Below are 22,343 nucleotides of genomic sequence, written 5' to 3'. Positions count from 1 at the left end.
GTTACTGGACATAGATGTGAAAAGAGAATTACTTATGGCAGGTCTCAAATGGCAAATCACAAACTTGCGCCCACTAGTGGCCACCACCAAAAACAACACAACAAGTCCTCACCTTTTGATTGTTCTAGAAGTTTAAATATGAAACAGTACATTTTTTATTCTTTTCCTTTTCAACATTGATCCATTTGTGTCTGACCAAGTCTCTATTTGGTCTCAACAAAGCACCTCACAGGTTTCTCCAATAACAATACAAAACAATTTAAGGTGTCTTAGTCAACAATTTTACGATCATGACATACGTATATATGTCTATAAACACCACACAGATTGAGTGGACAACGCTCTCCCACTGATTCCAGCGTGATTTCTCACTCAACTCGGTGGGTTTCCCCAGTAAACATCATCAACTACATATGATAATTTCTTATTTCAAATGAAGCTTCTCGCCTCCAGGCACCATCCCAACCGTCGACTTATAACTGACCTCATTCTAAAGGTCTGATCCTTTGTTCATCTGCTTGTGAGTGTCTAAAGTTAGTTCTGCTTCAGAACCAACATCATCCCCTAAAAATTTAAATCCAAACAGGAGGACAGAAAAATGTCAACTCGAACACACACATGTAAAAGGTCGGGGATTGCTTGCAACACGTTCATCAGAACTTTGGGCTGAAGGGGGAACTGCTATGTTGTTTTTAAGGTAAATGAGGCTCAGTGAACCTTGGCAGGTAATCATTACACTTTATCAAAAAGGCATTAGAAAGATTAGAATCTGTTGCAGGAGGGCTCTCACTCTCACAAAGTCCCTCACGGTCAGTGAATGCGAGCAGTCCACCTGCACATTCTGATGAGGTGACTGCAGCCCTTCAATATCAGACGGTGACCACATCACATGCCCTGCCTCTTGTATGCACTTTCCTCTCTTTGTTAGCCAGCGGCCGCACACACACAGGGGCCCGGGCCGTTTCCTCATCGAGGAGTGTTTCTAATTATAACCCCTGGGTCCATGGCATTGGAGTCCAGAGCCCTACTTCTGTTTCTGACCTGACAGTAAGCAGTTTCTGATCAGAACCGGTTATTTCCAACCACAGTTTGGAGGTAACCAAGTACTCAACATTGTTAATAAATCATTTTGTTCTTACAGTATTGTTACGCACTCATAATGAGAAGTGTGTGTGGTCTTGAAATAAAACCTGCAAACACGGACACCGTCTTGGGTGAGTGAGCTCACTCATGATATTCAACATAAATACTTTTTTTTTTTTTAATGGGCACAAAGACCACACACGCATCGACCTGTTAGCTAGCTGCTGTATTTTACCAATACTTTCATGCAACTCTCTGGAACCATGTTGCTAAGCAAACAGAGCTCAAGTGTACCTGTCTACACTCACAAGCACTTCGGGGTTTTTTATTTTAAAAACATTTTAATAACTGCTATTACACAGACGCCGTCTAGAGTGAGCGACTACTAATGGCTCCTCAACAGACAACTTGACTCATTCATGTCAACACTTCACCTGCTGGACAAAACCAGCAGCACGAAGTGGTCAGTACAGATGAATATGAAATAGACAAACAAATTACAAGCTAAGAAAAACACGGTTCCTGCAGTATTCTCTCAAAAAATGCAGTTGTAAAGACTGAAACTTCACTTCAAATTTTGGTTATTATTGGCCGAAATCCACTCACATTGAAATGAAGAAGCTCTGTATTAACAGCTGGTTGTAGGATCAGGAGAGTAGTCCGCAGAGGAGCTCTGGAGAAGATCAGCTCTTCATCCACGATCGTTTTAGCTGTCCTTGAATCTAAATTCCTAACAAATTCTTCCATTTCAACCACCTTTTTATCTGTGAAGCCACGTATAATTCATTCGACCTGGCTGAGACGTGAAACCAGGAAGCAGCAAATACTAGCGACTATCTTAAGTTATTTCCTTATGGAAGCACTTAGAAATAAAGCTCCTCAAAGGGGTTCGCTCTACACTCCAGGCTCCACACTGAAATGATCTCTATTTGAATGTTACTGACGTACGGATGTGTCGTCCTCCGCATCACAAAGCAACCAGATGGAACGTTGAGGCAGTTTTTCAGCATCGACATTGTCCTGCCACACCTGCTGTTATCACAAAATACACACCTTAATAAGTTCTGTTTCTCCTTAACTCCATGTTTGATTATTTTTGCATGGACCTGTTTAATTATTCGAAACAAGGAAATCCTCCCCAGACAGGAAAGCTGCCATGTTCACCTATAAACACACACTGTGCCAAAAACAATCTGGCCAGTACAATATGGGGGTCATGATACATTATACCTGGCAGAGGTCAACACTAGATCGCGATAGCGTCAATAAAAATGAATAAAGCGTTTGTAGGAAGTGATATAAAGCCGACTACATCCACCCTGCGCTGCGATGAATTCCATCTTGGGCCAAATACCAAGAGTATCACGCACCAGTCCAACGCGTTCTTTCCTATATATTGTTAATGACTCAGGGGCCAAACAAAAGCGGCCCGATGGTCTGTAAACACAGGAAATTGTTTTCAATATAAAAGCAAAGTCCCCTGTGTGGCCACGGAGTCGGGGTCAATGTAATATTGTTGATGATAGGAAGCTTGTCTCAGATATTAACAATGACAAAAACAAACAGAGGCGGGTCTTAGAGCAGGACAGCAACAGGGACAAGTGGGGCTTTCCTGTCCTGCACCAGGGCCACTTTCAATACACCACAAACATCAATCTCTGGGGGATATTTGCCCCTTTGTTTTTGTCTTCAAGTGTCCTTCTGGAGCTGAGGGTGTGAGAGGCACTACATGAATAAGCACAGGTTCTGCTCCCAACTGAGGATGCATGGATGGAACAGAGGGAACAGAGTGAGAGCCAGCAAGGGACGTGTCAGAAGACAGGACATAACAGCTTTTCATGGTGAACCGTGAAGGCCAAGTTCAGGCCGCGATAAGCTATCAGGGTCTCTCACTGTTTAATAATCACGTGTGCAGCATCAAAATATAAACTGCAGCGACTGCCGCGACTTGAAAAGCTTGAGATGCCAATAAAGTGTTTAGTTATGGAACGTCAGAGCTCATTGAGTTAACAGTATGAAAATACAATATTGATGACTTATAAAGTGACACTGTTCAAGGTATGATTTGTTTGGGAATTATCATGTTGTAATTTTTTGAGAACTATAATGCACTACCCCTAATTATATTTTTGAAAAATACAAGGCGGTAAATAGTCTCAACTCCGTCGCGCGTCGTCAGTCTTTTTTAGAAGCGTCTACGGGAGGATTAGCTGGACTGTTGCGGCCTCTGGTGGGGAAATGTATGTACTGCATCTAAAACCCTAAAAAAACGACTAAAAAAATAGGAAAAAGTCTAATTGTAAAATAAAGATTGAAATAATTCATTAGCTTTACCCAGTAGTTGTGGATTTCTGAGAATTGTTTTTGTGAACTAGCGCTTAAGGTGGGAAATGAAGGAAGCATATTATTATTACTGTCACAAAATAATGTTTAAAACAGAGCATATTATTGTTATTATTTCAGTCACAAATTAATGTTTCAAACAAATCCTATTCCATTGCTTTACTCTCCTCATTATCTTTTATCACTTCAATATGTTCTGTTGTTGATTCACAACCAACTTTGGACTTGAAGAAATATATCTTGAGCATTAGAGCATCATGTTTTTTTCCTAGTATTCCAGACTCAAAAGCTAGCAAAAGCTGCTAACACCTTTGGCCATGTGATTCTCGCACCCATCCATTCTTCCATGCAGGCAGCTCTTTTGGGGCGATACAGTTGGTGTTGTCACATAAATGTCAACTTGCATCTATTACTGTGGAGGACAGGTGGTTTTACCCCGAGTCCCTGGTGGATGCTCACGTTTCACCCCTTTTCTCTACAAGAGACATGTTGTCTTCCCACTACTACTTTGCCCAAAACACTAATGCATTATACACTTTGACACATCTTGTCAAACAAAGGCTGTGAAACTATGTCATAATAATGAGACTTGCCATTTTTTTAAATGTTTTTAAGCAACCTCCACTGAATAATATTGATGCTTGGTTAACTCTGTAACATCCAGATGACAGTATAGATCCAAATCAACAAAAAATGCAATGAAAAGCCATTTAATTACCTGAGTATTATCCATAAATAACATTACATTATTTAAAAATAAATAAATAAATAAATTAGTGTTATTACAAACTCCCAAAAACCCTCTCAAATCCTTGTTTGTCCACTATTCGTCCATGATGAGAGAAGAAATACAGCGTGTCCACAGTACTGTATCTCTTCAGCATGAAGACGACCTCACTTGCAGAGTCCCCAGTGTCCGCAATAGGCATCACATCGGCCACAGGCAGGTACAGATCATGTCTCTTGCCCCAAAATGTAAGGTGGGAAACTTTGAGCGTGGTCTGGGTCGGGTCCAAGTACATCATCCCCACCACCCGCCGAAAGAAGTGACTCGCCGTGTACAGCATGATGCCGGCGAACAGCGCTATTCCTGTCGAGTAGGTGACAAGAGAGAGGGGTGCGTCTCCAAGGAGGTAGAGGGAGTAGACTGGCGGCAGCACAACAACCGTCAGTCCGGTCTGCAGTAACTTCATCCTGGAAACCGCTCTGAGGAGTTTAATGTGTGGGAAAGTGTAAATCATGTTGTACTTTAGCGTCGACAAGTCTGTGTAGCGGCGGAGAGGTTGAACTTCAGGTCGACGATAATTGGTTTGGAATCCAGACAGATTAGAGTGCACTTCAAGAGACGTCCAGCCGGTGAGACATGATCCTCTGCTGAAGGACTTGAAGTAGGACGCAAGTCGAGGTCGCAACACTGTTGCAGTCTGTCAGAGAAGCAAATATTAGTGAGTCATAATAGATCACTTATCATGTGCCAAGGCATGTGTTTACAACCAATACATTTCAATTCGTTACCCACGATGACACGGAGTGTATTTTACCAAACATAACGAGAGAATTGAGACAGCATTTTTTAATAGATGACCTGAATGACATCACTGTATAAAACAGGTGAAATGCCTTGAGACAACACGAGTGTCTTTATTGCGATCTGTTTACTTCAATAAAGCCGTCAAAGACTCCATCACAAAGTCAGAGTCTGGGCGCTGTCAGATTATTACGGTTCGACAGTAAGAGCACCATTAAACTCACCATCTTCGACAAAGCGGAGAATGCAGATATTTGGAACACAAGGAGCATGTGACCGCAGTTCGTTGCCTTTGACCCGGAAGTGCTTGAGACAATGTCATTTGTTTGTCATTTACTTTGGATATGTTTATATTAATTTATTTTAACCTTTACCACGTAAAGGCTTTTATATAAATGAATTATTGTTTTTATTAGAGCTTGACCCCAAAGAAAATGCAGTTTTATGTAGTGAATTTCAAAAGCGGAAGTGGCGTCGCGTTACACTACAGTATCCGGAGAAGTAAATAAATTCGGACTCTGCTTCTTTACGTGGAACGACTTTTAGAAGGCGCATGTTGACGTCTCGGCCATGGCTTTCGCGTGACCGTACAGTTTGAGGGCAAACGCGTCCAAACACGAGGGGAACACCTCGTCCTGAAGTGGTGACTGTTATTTCCAGGGCAACATGCTGCAGCTGGGGGATGAAGTCACGCTCTACTCGGTGGTGTTCGTGGTCGTGCTGCTGACCACCAGGAGCCCCATGTGGTCCACCGTCGTTACTACCTTCATGTACCTCTTTCTTGCTTTGTTTCGATTCCCCCCGGTCCCTGCGAGCCGCGCACAGCAGGTGCTTCACCCAAACAAGGTGTCGGTGATCGCTCACCGGGGCGGCGGACACGATGCTCCGGAGAACACCTTGGCTGCGATCCGAGAGGTGAGTGGGGACTGACTCGCTGTCACCGGGTTCTGCCTGTGGCGATCGAGTGTGACGTGTTAAGGGCGCTTATTGTCGCAATGTTTTCAATAAACAAAGCTAACTTTCGGTCAATTATTGTGAATGTAAAGCGAAGTGATGAGTACAAGTCGACGATATTGACACGATGTGTTCATTCAGGCCAGTAAAAACGGGGCCACTGGGGTGGAGCTGGACCTGGAGTTCTCTGCAGACGGGGTCCCCATATTGATGCATGACGAAACCTTGGATCGCACGACCAACGGGGAGGGGGCGCTCACCAAAATGACTTACTCACAGATGGAGAGACTGGATGCCTCTGCCAAGCATCGACTCAGGTGAAACAATGACAGAAAATTTTATCCTGACAAGTGTAATCCGGGACATTGAGGTCGACTTTCCTCTCACTCTTTCTTGCCTGGATGCTTGATACAGCTTCTACATCTCTGTTCTTGTCTCCTTCAACAGGGAAAAGTTTGCCGGAGAGAAGATCCCGACTCTGGAAGAGGCGGTGGAGGAATGCATCCGACTGAATCTCGTCATATACTTCGACGTGAAAGGACACCCGGATCAGGTGTGGGTTTATATGCTGTTGTTGTTGGACATTATTTTGTCAAACTATCACCTTGTAAGTGGAGAGGCTCAGTAAAGCGTATAGGGATGGACCAGACATTACATTGTCAGAATGCATTAGAGAATTGTCTGAACAGCAGCACACTGTCAAGACGCCAAACCATCGAGATGCAAGGACGACCTTTGACCTCTGCAACTCAGGATCATCCAATCTTTCATTCTTCAATTAGTATTCAATGTTTTTTCATCTTATTCTTGTTGACATTTTAGGAAGTTCATACAGAGACACCCATTAGCATTGGCTTTTCTTACACAGCCATCAGTGTCGTTGAGAGTTCATGACTTTATAAGCTGGCTGCAGGTGGTGCTACAGCATCAAATCTAAGACGAACAATTGCTTCCAAGATGGTGTATGGCCTGGTGTGTTGCATTTGAGACCATGTGATACAGACATGCATGCGTCGTCTGTCTCAGTCTGCTCCCTTAGTCAGTTATTAAATAACAAAACTAGAGAGAAAATCGTCTCTGTTTAGATGCGTAGTTTCTTACTTCTTTCATATCTAATAATACTGTACCTAAAAATACTTTGTCTTTTACTCCATAATACAATTTACATTCATTTTAGAGTACTGCCCTCCCCACCGGTTGGTGTTTGTCCTTGGGTCTCCAGTGTCATTCACTTTCATTTTGAGCACGACTACGTCTGCCTCCGACTCTTGGCTTTGGTTTCAGCGCTGGAGGTTTTGGCGTCAGGACTGAGGGATGTTTGGGTTGGACGCTCGCGTCTAATAGTTGACAGTGTTTGACTGTGCCCCGTGTTGGAAGAATTCAGAGCGGTCTGTTTGTGTAGGTGCTCAGCGTGTCAGAAAGTTGACCGTGGAATAACCATCTGGCTGTGTCTGCCCCTCACAGTCGGCGGCAGCTCTGTCAGCCCTGTACAAGAAACACCCCGTCCTCTACAACAGCAGCATCGTCTGCTCCTTTGAGCCCAAAGTTATCTACAGGGTGAGTGTTCCGGTTTGACAGTGGACTTGTGTGTGTGTTTAAGTTTATCTATCCAAGTGAGGACCAATTTTAGGGAAAACACCTCCTTGTGAGGCCCTTTTGCTGGACCTCACAAGGTTAAGCCTCAATTTGTGGATGAAGTCTTCAAAACAAAAGGTCATTACAATTGGGTTTCAGTTTGGTTCAGAGTCCTGGTTAAAGTCAGCCATGTGTGTTTGGATGGTTAGGTTTAGGGTGAGAGGCTGGGGAAAGGTTTATGGCAATGGTCCTCACAAAGTCCACACTCGGATAGCAATACAAACATATGTGTGTAGCTTGTTAATCCTACTTTGTGGTCCAATTCTCTTGGCAAACACTATCCTTGTGAGGACCGTATGACATTGTGGGGACATTTAGCTGGACCCCACAAGGTTAAGCCTCCACTTCAAAATAACTGGGTCACTATAATTCAGTTTCAGTTGGGTTTAGAGTCCTGGTTAAGGTGAGCCGTATGTTTTTGGAGGGTGAGAGGCTGGGGAAAGGGTTATGGTAAAGTGAAACCTCACAATGTCCCCACAAGGAGAGCAATACAAACGCTTGTTCTGTTTCACTCTTGTCACTGCAGATGAGGCAGACTGACCGTGAGGTTGTGACGGCGCTGACCCACCGGCCCTGGAGCCTCAGTCGGTTTGGAGACGGGAGCCCTCGCTTCTCCTCAGCGTGGAAACAACACTGGATGACGCTGATGGACCTGGTGCTGGACTGGGCTCACCATCACTGGCTGTGGAAGCTCTGCGGCGTCTCGGCGTTCCTGGTGCAGAAGAACTTTGTGTCTCAGTGAGTTTCTAGCAGGTGACGTTCTGAGTCCTGACGTTCTGCACTCACCGTGTTGGTCTCCTCAGGGATTATGTCCAGTACTGGAGCCAGAGAGGGGTGGAGGTGGTGGCCTGGACCATCAACACCGGAGTAGAGAAGGATTACTATCAGGAGCTTCTTCAGGTCAACTACATCACCGACAGCCTGGTGGAGGACTGTGAGCCACATTACTGACAATACTGACTTCACCAATACGTACTGTGATCATCTCAGGACTGCTGTAGTGGATTATCACCACCCGAGGTTTGTTATATTGCAGCGCAATTGGCCTAAACATTATGACCAGGCATCTCACATATCCCACTGATCAGTGGAGGAGTCATCACAGCATGTCTCCTCAGAGTCACTGTGTCAGGAGTGAGGCTTTCCTCATAGCTAGTCATGTGATTTACAGGACGTTTATTTCCATCACAGTGCTCCTGTTGGCACCAAACTTCTCTTGAAATGAAATAAAATACTGTCCTTCACATGAATGATTTTCCTGCTCTTTTAAATGTGGCATTTTAAGCTTCAAAATTTGATTTGATTTGTCAAATATTTATCACATCATTTATAGGATTTTAATAGAATTTGTATACATCCATGTATGGCATTTTAACTATAATGATTTTGTTACGATGAAACGGTAAAAAATTTTCTTGGATGACAAATATGTAATGATGAGTCAGCAATAAGCGTGTGTTCTGCAGAATGTTTCAGGGTGCTGATTTGTTTTCTCATTTCAGGAATGCTGTTATTTATCGTTATTAATAACAACGACAGTTCAACAGTTAAAACTGCAGGTTTCAGTTTGACAGAAAGGTGCAATTAAAATCATTTCTAAAGTCAAATACAAGTTTCTTGTGTTTTCTTTTTTTTCCAGTTCAAGATTGCTTCAGGTTTGGGGAAAGTATTATGTAAATGCTGTTACGATAATCGGGGGAAAAAAGGAAGTGCAAATATGTATTTTTGTTTCACCCTGTAACGACTTCTCACCAGGCAGATAGAACGTGACCGCAACGTAACACCTCACTGCTGGGGTCAGCGTCCACTGTCTGTCCGGAATAAAGGCCACTCTTTGTACTTTGACTCCTTGAGAATGTTTTCATTTTCTACCTCTTACTCAGCGCTGGACTCGGCAGTGATACATTGACCGTCTGTGTGTTGTCTGGGCTGTTGATAATCTGCTCCTGCTTTGCGTCAGACGATGACTGACCCTGACATCTGACTCTTAATATGAATCCAGAATTGAAACATGGAAATTGAAATCCCGGCTCTTGATCTTGTTGTCATGCACTTGACTGTTAGGTTTTGCCTCAGATCACATTTTTATTAGGTGAAAGGTGGAAACTGGCCCGGCCCACAAAACACAAATTTGGGGGGCGTGTAGTGGCGTCACCGGAGGAGGGGGGGGGTGGTCACCAGCTGACCAGAGTCATCTGAAGTTCGGAGGCGGATGTGAATGTAAGCAACTTCAAAATAAAAGATTAGCAGCAATTCCATTTGTTTTTCTATAAACCAAACGTGATACGTTTTGCGGGCTGGCTAAATAAGATTGGGGTGATTCAGCAGAATTGGTTATTTTAATCGGTTGAGAATTGTTTACTCACGGTATCTTTATAATCAACACGGTCGTTTTCTTTGTTTTTCAAATTTATGTAGTTGACGACTTCTCAACAGGCACATACAAAGTTACCACATCGTAACCCCCCAGTGTCCCGTGTCTGGCCAGAACTTCTTTTTTTTTTTCAAAATATGTATTCAAATATCCCAAGTTATTTTTTAAGTTTGAGTTATATGGGAAGAGCGGTGGACACAAATATATATATATATATATATATATATATATATATATATATATATATATATATATATATATATATATATATATATATATATAGTGTATTTAGTGTATTATTTTTATTTGTGTCCATATATATATATATATATATACTTTTAATTTGACAGTCACTTCCGGAAGTGTTTGGATTCGCGGCATCCACCTTGACGGTGGAGTAGCGTGACAATTTTCCGTCCTGATGAAAACACTGCGTCCTTGTATCGTGTCAAGCAACCGGCGCCAGAAGCGAAGCATCAGCGGGTCACGCACTCCAGTGTCCGGGCCGCAGCCAAAGGTGGTCCGGGCTGTAGCGGCTGGCAGACTGACCTCCATGTGGAGACGCGTTCTCCTTGGATGACCTACACGCAACGGATCACCTGCCGCTCCTGTGGATTTGTGTCGCGGGACCGAGTGCGAGACTCCACCGCAGACTCCCGGTCCGGTCAGCTGACTCGGTGGGGGGGGGGAGGAAAACGTGGCGACGTTTCTTCGACTGACTTGGCTGGAAGTTGCACGCGCCACATGATGTACACGATCACCCGAGGACCCAGCAAACTGGTGACACAGCGAAGGACAGGTGAGTTGAACCCAGGCGTGATGCAACTCGACATCACTTCAGTGACGACGCATGCTGCTGTGACGTCAGCGGTCGAACACTGACACCGTTTCTGCCTCAAGGTCCCACTCAGCAAGTCGAGAGCAAGTTCTCCGAGCCCAAGTTCCGACCCACGTCCTGGCTCTCGTCGAAGTAAGTGAACTCGAGACGCGTGGGCCCGAAATACTCGACACACGTGGGTTGTCCGGCGCGATCATGTAACTCACCGTCGTGACCCGGCTGACTGCGATGTTTCCATCGTCGGACGCTACCTGGGACGGTGCGTTCACGGTCGGTCAGACACCAGTGTTATGTCTGCGTGTCGCCCGTGTGTAGCCAGACGAGAACAATTCCAACCAGAGAGAAATGGTTGAATTTCTGTCAAGTCAGGGCCAACATCAGCGGCCCGGGAGGATATTTGAGTTGGAGTTCTGGTTTCTAACTTCTCTCTGAACAGTTTGTTCAGTAAATATTGACTGCCTGCGAGTGAATTAGTGACAAACAAATAATCACTTAAATTCATCAGTAACTGGAGTTTTCTTCTATTTTATTTTATTTCATTTGTGTAACATTGACTATTTATAGGACTGTAAGTCGTTTTTTTATTATTTATTTACATGTACTGCTGAGTATTTTTGTGACATTTGTTATGAATCTAATCGTTTCATATTTTTCTTCTCTGCACTTTCTCTTCTTTTGATGCTAACAGTTAGCATCACACTGTTAGCATCAAAATTCAATTGTGTCATGCTGATTCTATTCATAGTTTGGACAAACTCATCCGATAACATAACTAAACACTGGTGTGCAGCAGGGTTGCATCAGCGGAAAGTTTTGTGGGAAGCGTGTGGCAGAAATCCTGTCATGGCGGATGTTGCATATTAAAGCTCCAGAGCATCTTGGATACACTTTTGAGGAGCCAAGAATATCTTGATAAACAACCAGTGGGTCATGAACAAGCTGCAGGATGGAGTGAAACCCAAAGCAATAAATGGTCATTCTGAGTGTGAGAGGGAACCAGAGTCCCAGAAGGAAACTCAAACAAAGTGCAGTCTGAGCCACATCAGTGCTAAGTTGGTGAAATATTTGAGCTGAAAACTGACGATAAATGGTTGAAATGTCTTTTCTGCACCTGCAGCGCTCCTCCTCCAAAGATCGTGTTCAACCGTCTGAACGGGAAACGCTACCACAGCAGCACCACGCTGCAGAGCAACGGCGCTGCAGAGGGATTCACGCCCGCGCACGAGGAGAACGTCAGATTTGTGTACGAAGGTGAGACGCGACGCTGCTGCTGCATGTGGGTGAAAGGGCAGCGCCAGGACACAGGTCTCCAGCCCGAGGGGCCAGGAGTTGTGAGGATTAAAGACTGCTGAACTTTACCCTCCAGTGACTGACGGTTAAGAGCATCAAACCCTTCCTGGTGTCGTTCAAACCCTCGTCATCTGTGAGCTGAATAAGTCTGTAGTACTTTACTTCATTTTGCCTGTTTTTTTCTACATTTATATCTTCAGTATTTTTCATATTTAGTGCCACTTTCAATATCTTTTTCTGCTTAATATTTTGACATTTGGCCCTTATGCATTCTCTATTATTAACCTGAGCTGAGAATAGACAACTTTTTTGATTTCACTATTATGTTTTTTTTTCTTTATATGCACATACAATTTAGCAAGCATTGTATAATATATCATAAATGAAAAATTATCATATTATTAGTTACCCATGTTTAATTTTTTTCTTATTTTTTTATGTATTTATTTATATTTTAGAATACTGAATACAGACATTACAGAAAAAAATTTGCTTTTTTGCCACACCCGTTGCGAGCATTCTTCTCAGATGTGAAGACAAAGCTCGCCCGGAACATATGTTATATAACATGTTCTCAAACATGTTGCACCTGACTCACCTGCTCCTTGTGTTTCCTGCAGCGTGGCAGGAGGTGGAGCAGAAGCTGGAGGTGGTGGGAGAATCCAACACTCGACAGGGGCCCGTTCATTACGCCGAGAAGACTCCCGGCGCTGTGATGAAGAGTATGTTCCCACCTCTTCCTCCTCTCTCTCGCCAGTTTTGAACCTGACTGCGAATCATGAAGTCGGCATCTTCAAAGGAAGTTGAAGTCGTAAATCTGAAGCGAGGACAGGGGGGACAGACAGCCAGCTTCCTCCCCTGCACTGTTTTGCATTTGCAAGTTTCCTTTATTTGCCCCGTAATTCTTCCAACAAGAGCCGTTTTATTTGTGTCACTGTCATGACAGAATGCATAGTGTTGATGTGCATTGTGAACCAAGAGTTCATGAGAGAATTCAGATTCAGAGTTGTATTATTATTATATAATAATAATTTATATATATATATTTTTTTTTTTTTCTATCGTTGGATGTTCTTTATCATGATGAGGTGGAATAAAAATTTGCTATATATGTAATTTTATATCATAAAATGTGACCATGAAAAAAATAAGAACATTGCACTGATGCCTACAAATAAATAATTAAAATAAAAATAATATTCTATTGCACAGACAAATGCTTTTGGCTCTTCATGAAAGAAATTGATTTCAGTATCTTAAGACAATAGCCACCTACGGTATAATCTCCTCCTGTTGCTCCGCAGACTTCGTGCCCATCGACCTGGAAGAGTGGTGGGCCAAGCGTTTCCTGGCCAACATCGCCAGCCTGTCATGACGGCCGGGTCACTGGAGGTGGGACGGGAAGCAGCGTGTTGACGCTTCACCTACAGCCGAGAGGATCTAAAGGGCTACCGGTCTCTCTGAAGCTGATTCATCGCCTTGCTTTGCCTGCTGCTGGACGGTGAATGCACTACACGAAAGCCGCCACGTTGGCTTCCAGAACTGTGGTGGTGGTGATGTGACGCCTATTTTCTCTTCTGGAATGTGTGGCTGGTTAGATGTTGAGGTTTTTCTGCTGGTTTTTGACTAAATCATCTGTAGATGTTTGTCTACTGAACAGCTGAAGTAAAAATGGCTTTTTTTTTTAAAAAGTGAGTGTGAAGATGGCAGTTTATTCCTGAAACACGCCGACACATTAGACAAATATTTACCATCATACAACCTAAAAACTAGAAATCAAAGAGGCATTGATGGAGTGAAACCCTCAGTGTTTCATGGTGGCCCTCTGTCATTCGAAAGCCTGTTGACCTTTAACCTGCGCCACACAGTGAAGCAGCGTTTCCCTTCAACACTCAAACCTCCACAGGCGGAGAACCGCAAGCAGAAGATCCAGGCTAAGCTCGTGGGTCTGGGCAACAGTCCTTTCTCGAAATCTTCACTTATTTATTTTCACAGTAATATCATAAAACTGAACAATAAAAACATTTTAAAGTAAATGCTAAAAGAAACTCAATTCATGAGACATCATGGTAAACTTTTTCAAACCGCTGGAGCGGCTCGCTTCCTGCTGGCCACCTTGCTGCCCGTCTTCTTCACCCGCCTGCGGGTGGGTGCCGCCTGTCCAGGTTTGGCGGTGGTAAAGGTGATGCACTGCGAGTCCAGGTAGTCCATGAGCTTGGCGGCTCCCAGACGGACGCCTGCCTCCTTCAGCCGCCGCTGCAGGTCGGACAGCACCAAAGGCTGGTACTGGAGGATCTGACTGTGAAGCGCCGGGTCAGACAGGATGAAGGAGCGCACGGCCTGCAGGCGCTCCTGCAGCCGGGACACTGCCTGAGACGCAGACACGACCCCGTCGCTGTCCGAGTCACCGTCGGAGGACAAGCACAACTCTGGGTTGGACCTGTAAAGGGAACATGAAGCGTGAACTGCAGACGATGCAGGAGACCACAGTGGACATAAGAAGCTCCTGCTCTCACACAGACATCAGCTTAAGCTTGAAAAGGCAGGAACACCCCAACAAAACTCATGCCTCCTCCCACCACTAGATGGCAGTATTTCCCGTTAGCTCACAAACAAGCGGCGTCTATGAATGTGATAAATCCAACAAAAGAGAAATTGAGCCACGAGAACTGACCAGAAACGCGCATGAATTCAACAATGCAGCTGATCTACCTTGTAGCTGGACAAGTCTTTCGGTGACCCACCTGTCAGACTCCGCTGTCGATGAGGTGGTGGAGTCCTGCGATGCAGACAGAGACTCAGCCTCCCTCTCTGACTCCCTCAGGCCGTATTTGGCAGGCGAGCTGGCGGGCGGCGCTCTGGGCTCTTTAAACGTGACGCTGTTGGTGGAAGGGAACAATCTCCTGCCGGGTCCCATCGAAGCCACCGCAGGTCCCTCTGTCCCTGCGGACGGGGGCTCGCCTTCCGAGTCAGAGCTCACCAGCTGATGGGTGTACTGGTGGATCTCCTTCAGCTTGAGGACCATCTGGCGCTTGGGTAAGGGTCGCACACCAAACCTGTGCAGTGAAAAAAATGAAAAACCATAGGGTTGAAAATGAGCAGCTTGGTGGAGGTCTGCGCTCTCCAAGTGCGTTTCTGGTAAATGACGTCATGGCGGTGTGGTGAAATGTGACGCCATCATGTCACAGTGTCTCTCTGGAGACTCACCTGTTGAGTATGTTCTTGAGCTCCGGCGTGTCCATGTCAGAGTAGTGAGGCATTGGTGTGATGGGCACCAGAGAGCGACGCTTCTTACGCGCCGCGGCTGAAGAGACAGAAGCCGATGGAGACAGGAAATAAACAACTGTGCTCTTAACGTACGTGTTTCCAACTGAAGAAGAAGTGCACTGACCCGGTGTTTTGAGCTGGGGCGGAGGATTTAAGCGCTCTGCCAGAGTTAGCGGCTCCTCCTCCTCGTCCTCCTCCCAGCTGTCCCAGATACGAGAGTCCAAAAGTCCCACCTCAGGCTTCTCCTGTGTGAAGGAGGATGATGCAGCCTGGTGCTCTGGACTCCCTGCGTCTGGGGCGTGGAAGGGTCGGACTTGAGGAGGTGTCGCAGGTTTGTTTGGCGGCGACGGACACTCTCTGTCGCCGCTGTCTTCCAGCCTCAGACTGAAGCAGCCAGGATTCTCAGGCGCGTCCACGCACGCATCAAGACCCCAGGAATCATTGAAAGCCATGGGAGGTTCGTCCATGAACATGAAGCTCTGCTGGAAGCTGGTCTCACGTGTTTCACCCTCATCACTACTCTTCCTATCCTGCACCCCCGAGCTCTTTGAGACGCCTGCAGAGTCGCTGGTGGACTTCATGCGCAGGTCACTACAAGATGGCTCCTCTGAAAAGTCAGACATGGGGTCAAGGTGGAAGCTTCCCACCTCTTTCTCCTCAGGGCTCCTGCTCTGTTCCAGACTTTGTTTTTCAGCTGTGGTGTCGAGTGGGGACGGAGCAGGAAGTGCCAAGGGTTGGTCTGACACCTGCAAGTTCACCGGCGTGCTGCTGTAGACTTTATGCTGCTGGTGCATCGGCGTGTGCTGGATGGAGGCACTCGGGCACGGAGGAGGACGTGCCATCACACTGCATGGTGAAACTGAAACACTGACCTCTTGGCTTCTTTGTAACCTGGAGATGGCGCTGAAGGAGGCTGAGACCTGGAGTGGCGCTTTGCTATCATCGGGTGAATGAGGAGAAGAGTGGGAGGAAGAGTCACTTTTGGGGAACAGCTGCAGTCTTTTCGCCTCAGCGGAGCTTTGTTTCCTGGGTTGCACTGGTGTGGAGGGGATCAGCCAAGACACCTCTGGGGAGCAGTCGTCCAGACTCTGCTCACAGCTGGGAGCAGGTTGATGTTGAGCAACAGGACTGAGCGATGGTTTGAGTGTCTCAGCGACGTCATTAGGCGCAGGCAGGTCAGGTGAAGACGGAGGGTTGACTGGACTCTGAAGAGCAGCCCCCTCACCATCATCACTGGAGTCTGACAAAACTATCAACTCAGGCTCCTTCTTCAAGAGAGGTGGAACAAGAGAAGCTGGCGAGCAGATAGTACGGGGACCTTGGCTCTCTCTTTTCACACCCAGGTCTTCTTTTGAACTGTTGTGTCCTGCCTCACCTCTGGCCCCAAATGTGTCCCCGTCCACAGGCGACACGCCGGCGAGGGGCAGGTTAGACGTCCGAGGACTGAAGGGCAGATCGTCCACCACGCTGCCAGATGAGTGAAGCAGTGTGTAGGCAGGAGCTTTAAAAGAGCTGTGTGTTTTTGGAGGAGTGGATTTAGGAGCGCCATCCTCTGGGTCGCCTCCGTCCGAGTCTGAAAACAGGCGATTGTATGTGCTCTCAAGATTACAGTCGGAGACTTTACTTAATCCAGAGGGACTTTTCAGCTGTGTAAACTTCTCTCCAGTATTCCTCTCCTCCTCCACGCTGTCCAGCTCTTCCTCCTTCTTCCTCTGCGTGGCAGCAAACTCATAAATCTCCTCCAGCTCCTCCTCATTCACCAGTTCCTCCTGGAGCTCCTCTCCACCTGGAGCGACCTCATCACCATCTACTTCAAGACCTTTGCAGTCATCCCTTTCTCCGTCTTCCACTTGGTTCTCATCCTCCTCCTCCTCCCTCCACATGGAGTGGATGAGCTCCATGAAAAACTGGTCTGTGACGTTACTCGGATGATGTTCTTGGACCATGTTGTCATCATCACGGCCAGTTGTCGTCTCGTCCGGACCAAGCTCACAGAGCTGCTGCAGCTCCTGTAAGTCATACCTTAACAACACAAGAAGAGAGTTACACTGTTGAAAAACCACTTCACTCTAACACTGATTCAGAGTCCACAACATCATGGCCAGCAGGCGACAAAAAACAAATACAGCTAAAACATGCACAGAAAATATTCTCTTTAAGTCAAAATATATTAGCTGCAATTAAAAATAAATTAAGATTTCAGTCCAAAAACTTGATCTCTTCTCTCAGCTCTAACCACAGAGCACTGTTCTAGGGCCTAAACACCATGACAACACATGCGACTCTGCTTTTCATAGATGGTCTGCAGATCTAAGTGGGAAAATCCTGACCTGTGTTGTCCACAACCCACCAGGATTTGATAAGAAACTACCCCTCAGAGCACTTACCCTTTACCACCAACCACATGCTGCCTCAATATCCCTCCCTCACACATCTTTAGGGCGAGCATTTAGATGCCCATGTCTGGTTTTAGATCAGGACACTGCACCGAAGCAGCCACTCTTACAGCTTGCAGCAGCAGCAGCAGGCATGGGTGAGAGCAATGTTACTGCATTGCATCCACCCCTGGCTGGGAATCAAAGGCATTCTGCTTAGTTGGTTGGGGCTTCATCCACAGCAGAATGTACATGTGGAGTTCCACAAGGTGTCATTTTAGGCCCTGTCCCATTTTCATCTACGTGCCACCTCAATAGAGGGATAGTATAGCACAGCATAGCCTGCCTGAGGAGACCCGAGAATGCATGACCATGCACCTCCACCCTTAAAAACGTACTTTTTTACACTTGCATTAACATATTATTCACCTATTTTCTTGCAAATCCCTGCTTTATCCAACCACATCCAGGTCCCTGTGGATATGTACACATGTACAGTATGTGTACACAAAGACATCCCGGTCATGGTAGATAGCATTTAACTGGTTTACTGACCCTGTTTTGTTGGGCTGTTGAATTGAAACACCAACCTGGATGCCAGTTCCAGAACATGAGGAAGCAGTGATGCTGTGAGGGAAACCTGGGCTGTATAGAGGAACTGCAGCAGAGCCAGCACAGCTTCTCCAGGCACGTCAGTGATCAGCACTCTCCGAGCTTCAGCCAGTCCTTCCTCCTTCACCCCGAAAGCTTCTTCATGCACCTGTCATCCCAATCATTATGTCATGATGACAGGTCATCTTTTTCTTCTTCACATTTCTACTCATGAACAGTTACCATTTCCGCCAGCAGAGGGCAGCGAGCGTACAGCATGAACGAGTGCGCGAAGTAGACTTCTCCACTGTCCACTTGAAGCTGCACATCGCTGAGTTGAGGATTGTTGACCATGCTGCTTAAATCCGAGGAAAGTCTGGACAGCGCACCCTATTGAGTGGACAAGAGAAAACAAACAATTAAAGACCGTTTAAAGAAAATGTACAACATTGCAGTGAACCTACGAAGCGGTGACCGCTGTGTGTATTTGCTCCTCCTGCTCCTTCTTTGACTGGGAGAGTTGCTTCAGGTAGAAACCCACTGACACGCTGCTTAGAGTTCATAGATGTCTCATGTGGGAGGAAGCCACTTAGCTGCAGGTTTGAAGAAACACAGGATCTTTTGTCTGCAGAAACACGGTAAAACAGTCTGAAATGTGCCAGCTGGTGTGTTGTGCCGAAAGGAAACCTGTCACAATAATAGGAGCAACAAAAAAAAGCCCAACAACAGCGTTACCTTCAACACAACCTTCAGCACTGAAGCCACACTGGGTGAAAGTGAGGCCGTCCTCCGCCAGCTCCATCAGGTCTCTGAGGCTCTGGCTGCCCATTGGAAGCGCCAAAGTTCCGGGAGTGGATGGAGCTGAAGAGCAGGAGGCCGTCTGGGACGAAGGCAGAGTTGAACTTGGGGGTTTTGTGATGGGAGTTGATTCCCTTGCAGGTGGATCGCAAGGATTTTGTGTGGGGATGGCATCAGAGGAAGCACCAGCTACCTGCAGCAAAATTGATATTACAAACTGTCATTACTGAAAAACCATGTTGTTACAGATTCTCAACATAACCAGGCCCCGGGTTCTTACCACAGGTGGTTTCCAAGGTTGGATGAACTCCTGAAGCTCTGGAGAATAGAAGTCAGTGATGGCTGCTTCTTTGACTAGTGCGCTCTTCTGCCAAAGGGGGGCGGTGCCACTCCAGGCAGGCAGGCTGCTGGGGCACAGCGTTGGGGTGGGGGGTGAGGCCGCACGATTTTGTAAAAGAAGAGCAGAAACTCGGTCCTGCAGCCTTTTAAGAGCCTCTTCTGCATCCTGAATCAGAAGCAGCGGAGGCGGACGAGTAACGGCACCTCTTCTCTTCTTCCCACGACTCTTCCCTGCTGAAGGTGGAGCAACAGACTCCGATGAAGCCAAACAGCCACTCTTCATTTTCAAGGCACCGTGTACAAATGACCACGACATAACTGCTCTATGAAGGTGGGTGGCTTTGAGCATGTACATCCACTTTGTCTCAGACTTCCAGAGCTACTATTACTGACAGACAGCAAAAGTTAATGGCGGAAATACGAACGAAAGAAGAGGAAGCGTTTGGGTCAAATGAAAATAAATATGAAAGTAAAATGCCCTCTTTTAATTCACTTTAATGTAGATTATTCACCATTATAAAGTCTTGTGTTGTGCTGTGGTAATAACTGTTTTCTCACAGTGTGTCTCATACCCTGAATTTAATATAGAAAGAATGACTGGCAAAACTTGCATGATTGAGGGTTACCTGCATCCGCACACCACTTCAAGCTCATGCCCACTGCAGCAGTGTCTCTCTGCTGCTCCGTCTCCTGCTCCAGCAGAGAGGACGACAGAGCCAGAGCCACCATTGTTTCTTCATCCAGGGGTTCTGTCTTTTTCCTAGACTTCCTCTGTGCTGGATGCTTGAATGCTCCTTTTCTTTTGGTGCCTCCAGTCTGGACACTGAGCAGGAAGAGAAAGATTCACCACCACCATGACCCTCACACAAGTCAGAGTTCACTGTGATATGGAACTTGTCCTTACATGGGCTGGGCCACATGCTGCACTTCTTCTCGCTGTCTCTGCAGAGCCTGCAGCAGCACCGCCGGGGACACTCCCATGTCAGAGGAGCAGCGCTTCAAGTGGGACGAGCGACTCTTCTGGGATTTAAACTTCTGACCACAGATGGGACAGTCAGGGAGGCCAGCAGCAGCAGATGGAGGATCAGGATGTGGATGTTCACTCTCATCCAAACACCTGTGACAGGATTATTCAAGTAAAAATAAATACTTTAGACTATTCAGATCAATGAATTTGAAACATCTAATCCCACTTATTTCCACAACAGATTAAAGATGCGACCTGTTGGTGTGCTGCATTCGGCCCTCAGGTGTCATGTGGGAGAGGTCCCTTTGGCAGATCTGACAGAAGTAGAGGCCTCCATCCTCCAGGTTGACAGTCTGGACTGCAGCTGCCTCCCGGTCCAACTCCTGCTGCAGATGCAAGGCCAGGGCCTCGTCGCTGTCCACATTCAGGAGGCAGGATTCTGCTCTTTCTGGACAGCGAGAGAAAAAGAGAGTGTCGAATGAATGCGCTCTTTGTGATTTATTGATAAAACGTAATTACACAAAACAAGATTTGAGCTCATCTGTGGACTTTGGACAGGGATTATAGTGGGTCATTTCTAACAAAATAGCATTCACTATTTTCCCTGCAATTTCATGTACATTTGCTTGACTACTTGATCAGAGAACACAACCATCCTACAAAGAGCCAACACTTATTTTGCAGACAAACTTCCACGGAATGCACCATCATTTAAGTGTCCTGTACCCTAACCTCTGTCTACAGTTCTAGAACAAGTTTTCCCTAGAATTCTTCAAGAGTTTTTCTCACCTTTGGATGAATGTTGCAACAAAGGATCGGTTTCACTCTCTTGCTTTGTTTGTCTGTGTACCATCTTCTGAGGACTGGCTCTCTTGAACTGCTGCATCCTGATGAGCACTTTCTCTTTAGCAGTACATCCTTCCAATGACTGCAGGCCCATTTCAGCAGGCTCGGCAGAAAGTCCAGAAGGTGATGGCCCGACATCGCCTGAGTCATGTCCATTCTCTGTACCGACCACTGTTGAAGTCGTTTCAGGACAAACCGCCTGACTCCCATGGGCAGCGTTACTTCTCGGGGCTCCATCTTTTTTGTTGACTTGTCTTCTCTTATTTCCAACAGACGGCTGACTAGACTGGCTGTCCTCCTTTTTGTTGGGTCTGCTGCTCTTCTCTGGTTTCTTACGGACACGTTTCAGACCCTTGGAAAAGAGCACCACAAAATCCTGATCCGAGTCGTCCATGACTGGGTTGGTTTCTCACATTCACATTTCAAGGGAGCAGATCTCCTGAATGATCCTCCATGAGGAGCCGATACTGACTGATGGCGTCACCGTAGTTCCATCTGTAAATAAAAAAACAGTTAAATTGTCATTCATTTACTTTACCTCATTACGATAAAACAATACAGACGAAGCTATATGGTCAACTTGTCACCAAACACACACATTTTAATCATCAATATCAGAGATTATTAGTAGCTTTTGCGTAGTTTATGATATGTAAACACAACAGTTAGCAGGGATGCAGCTATCATGCTGACCTTACTGTATGCGACCAACTCTTACCAGTGTTCGGTGACTGTGTTCATGCGCGCTAACGCCCATTGTTGTTCCTCATGTGTATCGCTGAGCTGCGGTGTATTTACTTGATGAAGCAAACAGTCTGAAGAAAACATGGAGGCGTCCCTCTCTTTTCAAAATACTCCACTTCTGACCGCTTCATCTCTGACTTCCGGTTACGTCAGCATTACGTGCGTATCACGTGACCGGCCAACCATTTGTAATTTGTATTGATTTCTTTTTTAGTTTTAATATTGGAAGGTGGGTTCTAGTAATTTCAGGTTCTATTTAGTTTGTCTTTCAGCATGAGAACATTTTATTTATTTGCGCCTCTGCGACGCAACCCACAATGGCAAGCGGTCTCATCAGATGTCACGTGATCTTCGTGCAGCAGATGTTTTGA

General features: G+C 45.9%; 4 protein-coding genes across 6 annotated transcripts; 2 read left to right on the top strand and 2 right to left on the bottom strand.

Moving 5' to 3' along the window:
* Positions 1–4,139: 4,139 nt before the first annotated feature.
* Positions 4,140–5,639, bottom strand: LOC128754049 (transmembrane protein 186-like). Its single transcript, XM_053856369.1, has 2 exons — positions 5,179–5,639; positions 4,140–4,850 (listed from the first exon to the last, which is right to left on the bottom strand). The coding sequence occupies exons 1-2, from the start codon at positions 5,224–5,226 to the stop codon at positions 4,209–4,211; spliced, it is 690 nt and encodes a 229-aa protein (XP_053712344.1). The 5' UTR covers positions 5,227–5,639; the 3' UTR covers positions 4,140–4,208.
* On the top strand, positions 5,188–9,599 carry LOC128754048 (glycerophosphodiester phosphodiesterase 1-like). 2 transcript variants are annotated; one of them, XR_008413894.1, is made up of 7 exons: positions 5,188–5,869; positions 6,050–6,225; positions 6,356–6,461; positions 7,373–7,465; positions 8,070–8,281; positions 8,347–8,563; positions 9,046–9,599. XR_008413894.1 is itself a non-coding variant. In XM_053856367.1 (6 exons), the coding sequence occupies exons 1-6, from the start codon at positions 5,621–5,623 to the stop codon at positions 8,492–8,494; spliced, it is 984 nt and encodes a 327-aa protein (XP_053712342.1). In that variant the 5' UTR covers positions 5,188–5,620; the 3' UTR covers positions 8,495–9,598. The 2 variants fall into 2 exon arrangements, 1 of the variants encoding a protein (XP_053712342.1); XM_053856367.1 differs by having other exon boundaries at positions 8,347–9,598.
* A 695-nt stretch (positions 9,600–10,294) lies between these two features.
* Positions 10,295–13,749, top strand: LOC128754307 (MAPK regulated corepressor interacting protein 2-like). The gene is made up of 5 exons (XM_053856829.1): positions 10,295–10,716; positions 10,818–10,887; positions 11,873–12,006; positions 12,666–12,767; positions 13,350–13,749. The coding sequence occupies exons 1-5, from the start codon at positions 10,494–10,496 to the stop codon at positions 13,418–13,420; spliced, it is 600 nt and encodes a 199-aa protein (XP_053712804.1). The 5' UTR covers positions 10,295–10,493; the 3' UTR covers positions 13,421–13,749.
* Positions 13,750–14,012: 263 nt separating this feature from the next.
* LOC128753497 (structure-specific endonuclease subunit SLX4-like) lies at positions 14,013–22,293 on the bottom strand. 2 transcript variants are annotated; one of them, XM_053855263.1, is made up of 14 exons: positions 21,947–22,293; positions 21,172–21,723; positions 20,638–20,830; positions 20,320–20,532; positions 20,042–20,238; positions 19,357–19,649; positions 19,014–19,269; positions 18,743–18,903; positions 18,522–18,668; positions 18,278–18,447; positions 15,437–17,334; positions 15,253–15,349; positions 14,790–15,101; positions 14,013–14,485 (listed from the first exon to the last, which is right to left on the bottom strand). In XM_053855263.1, the coding sequence occupies exons 2-14, from the start codon at positions 21,620–21,622 to the stop codon at positions 14,125–14,127; spliced, it is 4,749 nt and encodes a 1,582-aa protein (XP_053711238.1). In that variant the 5' UTR covers positions 21,623–21,723; positions 21,947–22,293; the 3' UTR covers positions 14,013–14,124. The 2 variants fall into 2 exon arrangements, with proteins under 2 accessions (XP_053711238.1, XP_053711239.1); XM_053855264.1 differs by having other exon boundaries at positions 19,357–19,646.
* Positions 22,294–22,343: the final 50 nt, after the last annotated feature.

This window comes from Synchiropus splendidus, chromosome 2 (genome assembly GCF_027744825.2).
Source record: "Synchiropus splendidus isolate RoL2022-P1 chromosome 2, RoL_Sspl_1.0, whole genome shotgun sequence".
Classification (NCBI taxonomy): Eukaryota; Metazoa; Chordata; class Actinopteri; order Syngnathiformes; family Callionymidae; genus Synchiropus; species Synchiropus splendidus.
Note: the sequence above shows the minus strand (reverse complement) of the source record. Positions and strands in the feature narration are given on the sequence as shown.

What these genes read in the sequence shown, in the direction of transcription:
- LOC128754049 (XM_053856369.1), bottom strand. Translation starts at nt 5,226, where the DNA reads ATGCTCCTTGTGTTCCAAATATCTGCATTCTCCGCTTTGTCGAAGATG. An exon ending in TCTCCGCTTTGTCGAAGATG is followed by an intron (nt 4,851 to 5,178) that starts GTGAGTTTAATG and finishes CTTCTCTGACAG; the next exon opens with ACTGCAACAGTGTTGCGACC.
- LOC128754048 (XM_053856367.1), top strand. Translation starts at nt 5,621, where the DNA reads ATGCTGCAGCTGGGGGATGAAGTCACGCTCTACTCGGTGGTGTTCGTG. An exon ending in CCTTGGCTGCGATCCGAGAG is followed by an intron (nt 5,870 to 6,049) that starts GTGAGTGGGGAC and finishes GTGTTCATTCAG; the next exon opens with GCCAGTAAAAACGGGGCCAC. An exon ending in TCTGCCAAGCATCGACTCAG is followed by an intron (nt 6,226 to 6,355) that starts GTGAAACAATGA and finishes CTCCTTCAACAG; the next exon opens with GGAAAAGTTTGCCGGAGAGA.
- LOC128754307 (XM_053856829.1), top strand. Translation starts at nt 10,494, where the DNA reads ATGACCTACACGCAACGGATCACCTGCCGCTCCTGTGGATTTGTGTCG. An exon ending in GGTGACACAGCGAAGGACAG is followed by an intron (nt 10,717 to 10,817) that starts GTGAGTTGAACC and finishes TTCTGCCTCAAG; the next exon opens with GTCCCACTCAGCAAGTCGAG. An exon ending in TCCCGGCGCTGTGATGAAGA is followed by an intron (nt 12,768 to 13,349) that starts GTATGTTCCCAC and finishes GTTGCTCCGCAG; the next exon opens with ACTTCGTGCCCATCGACCTG.
- LOC128753497 (XM_053855263.1), bottom strand. Translation starts at nt 21,622, where the DNA reads ATGGACGACTCGGATCAGGATTTTGTGGTGCTCTTTTCCAAGGGTCTG. An exon ending in CACACAGCGGTCACCGCTTC is followed by an intron (nt 18,669 to 18,742) that starts GTAGGTTCACTG and finishes TCCACTCAATAG; the next exon opens with GGTGCGCTGTCCAGACTTTC. An exon ending in GTTCTGGAACTGGCATCCAG is followed by an intron (nt 17,335 to 18,277) that starts GTTGGTGTTTCA and finishes TGTGTTGTTAAG; the next exon opens with GTATGACTTACAGGAGCTGC.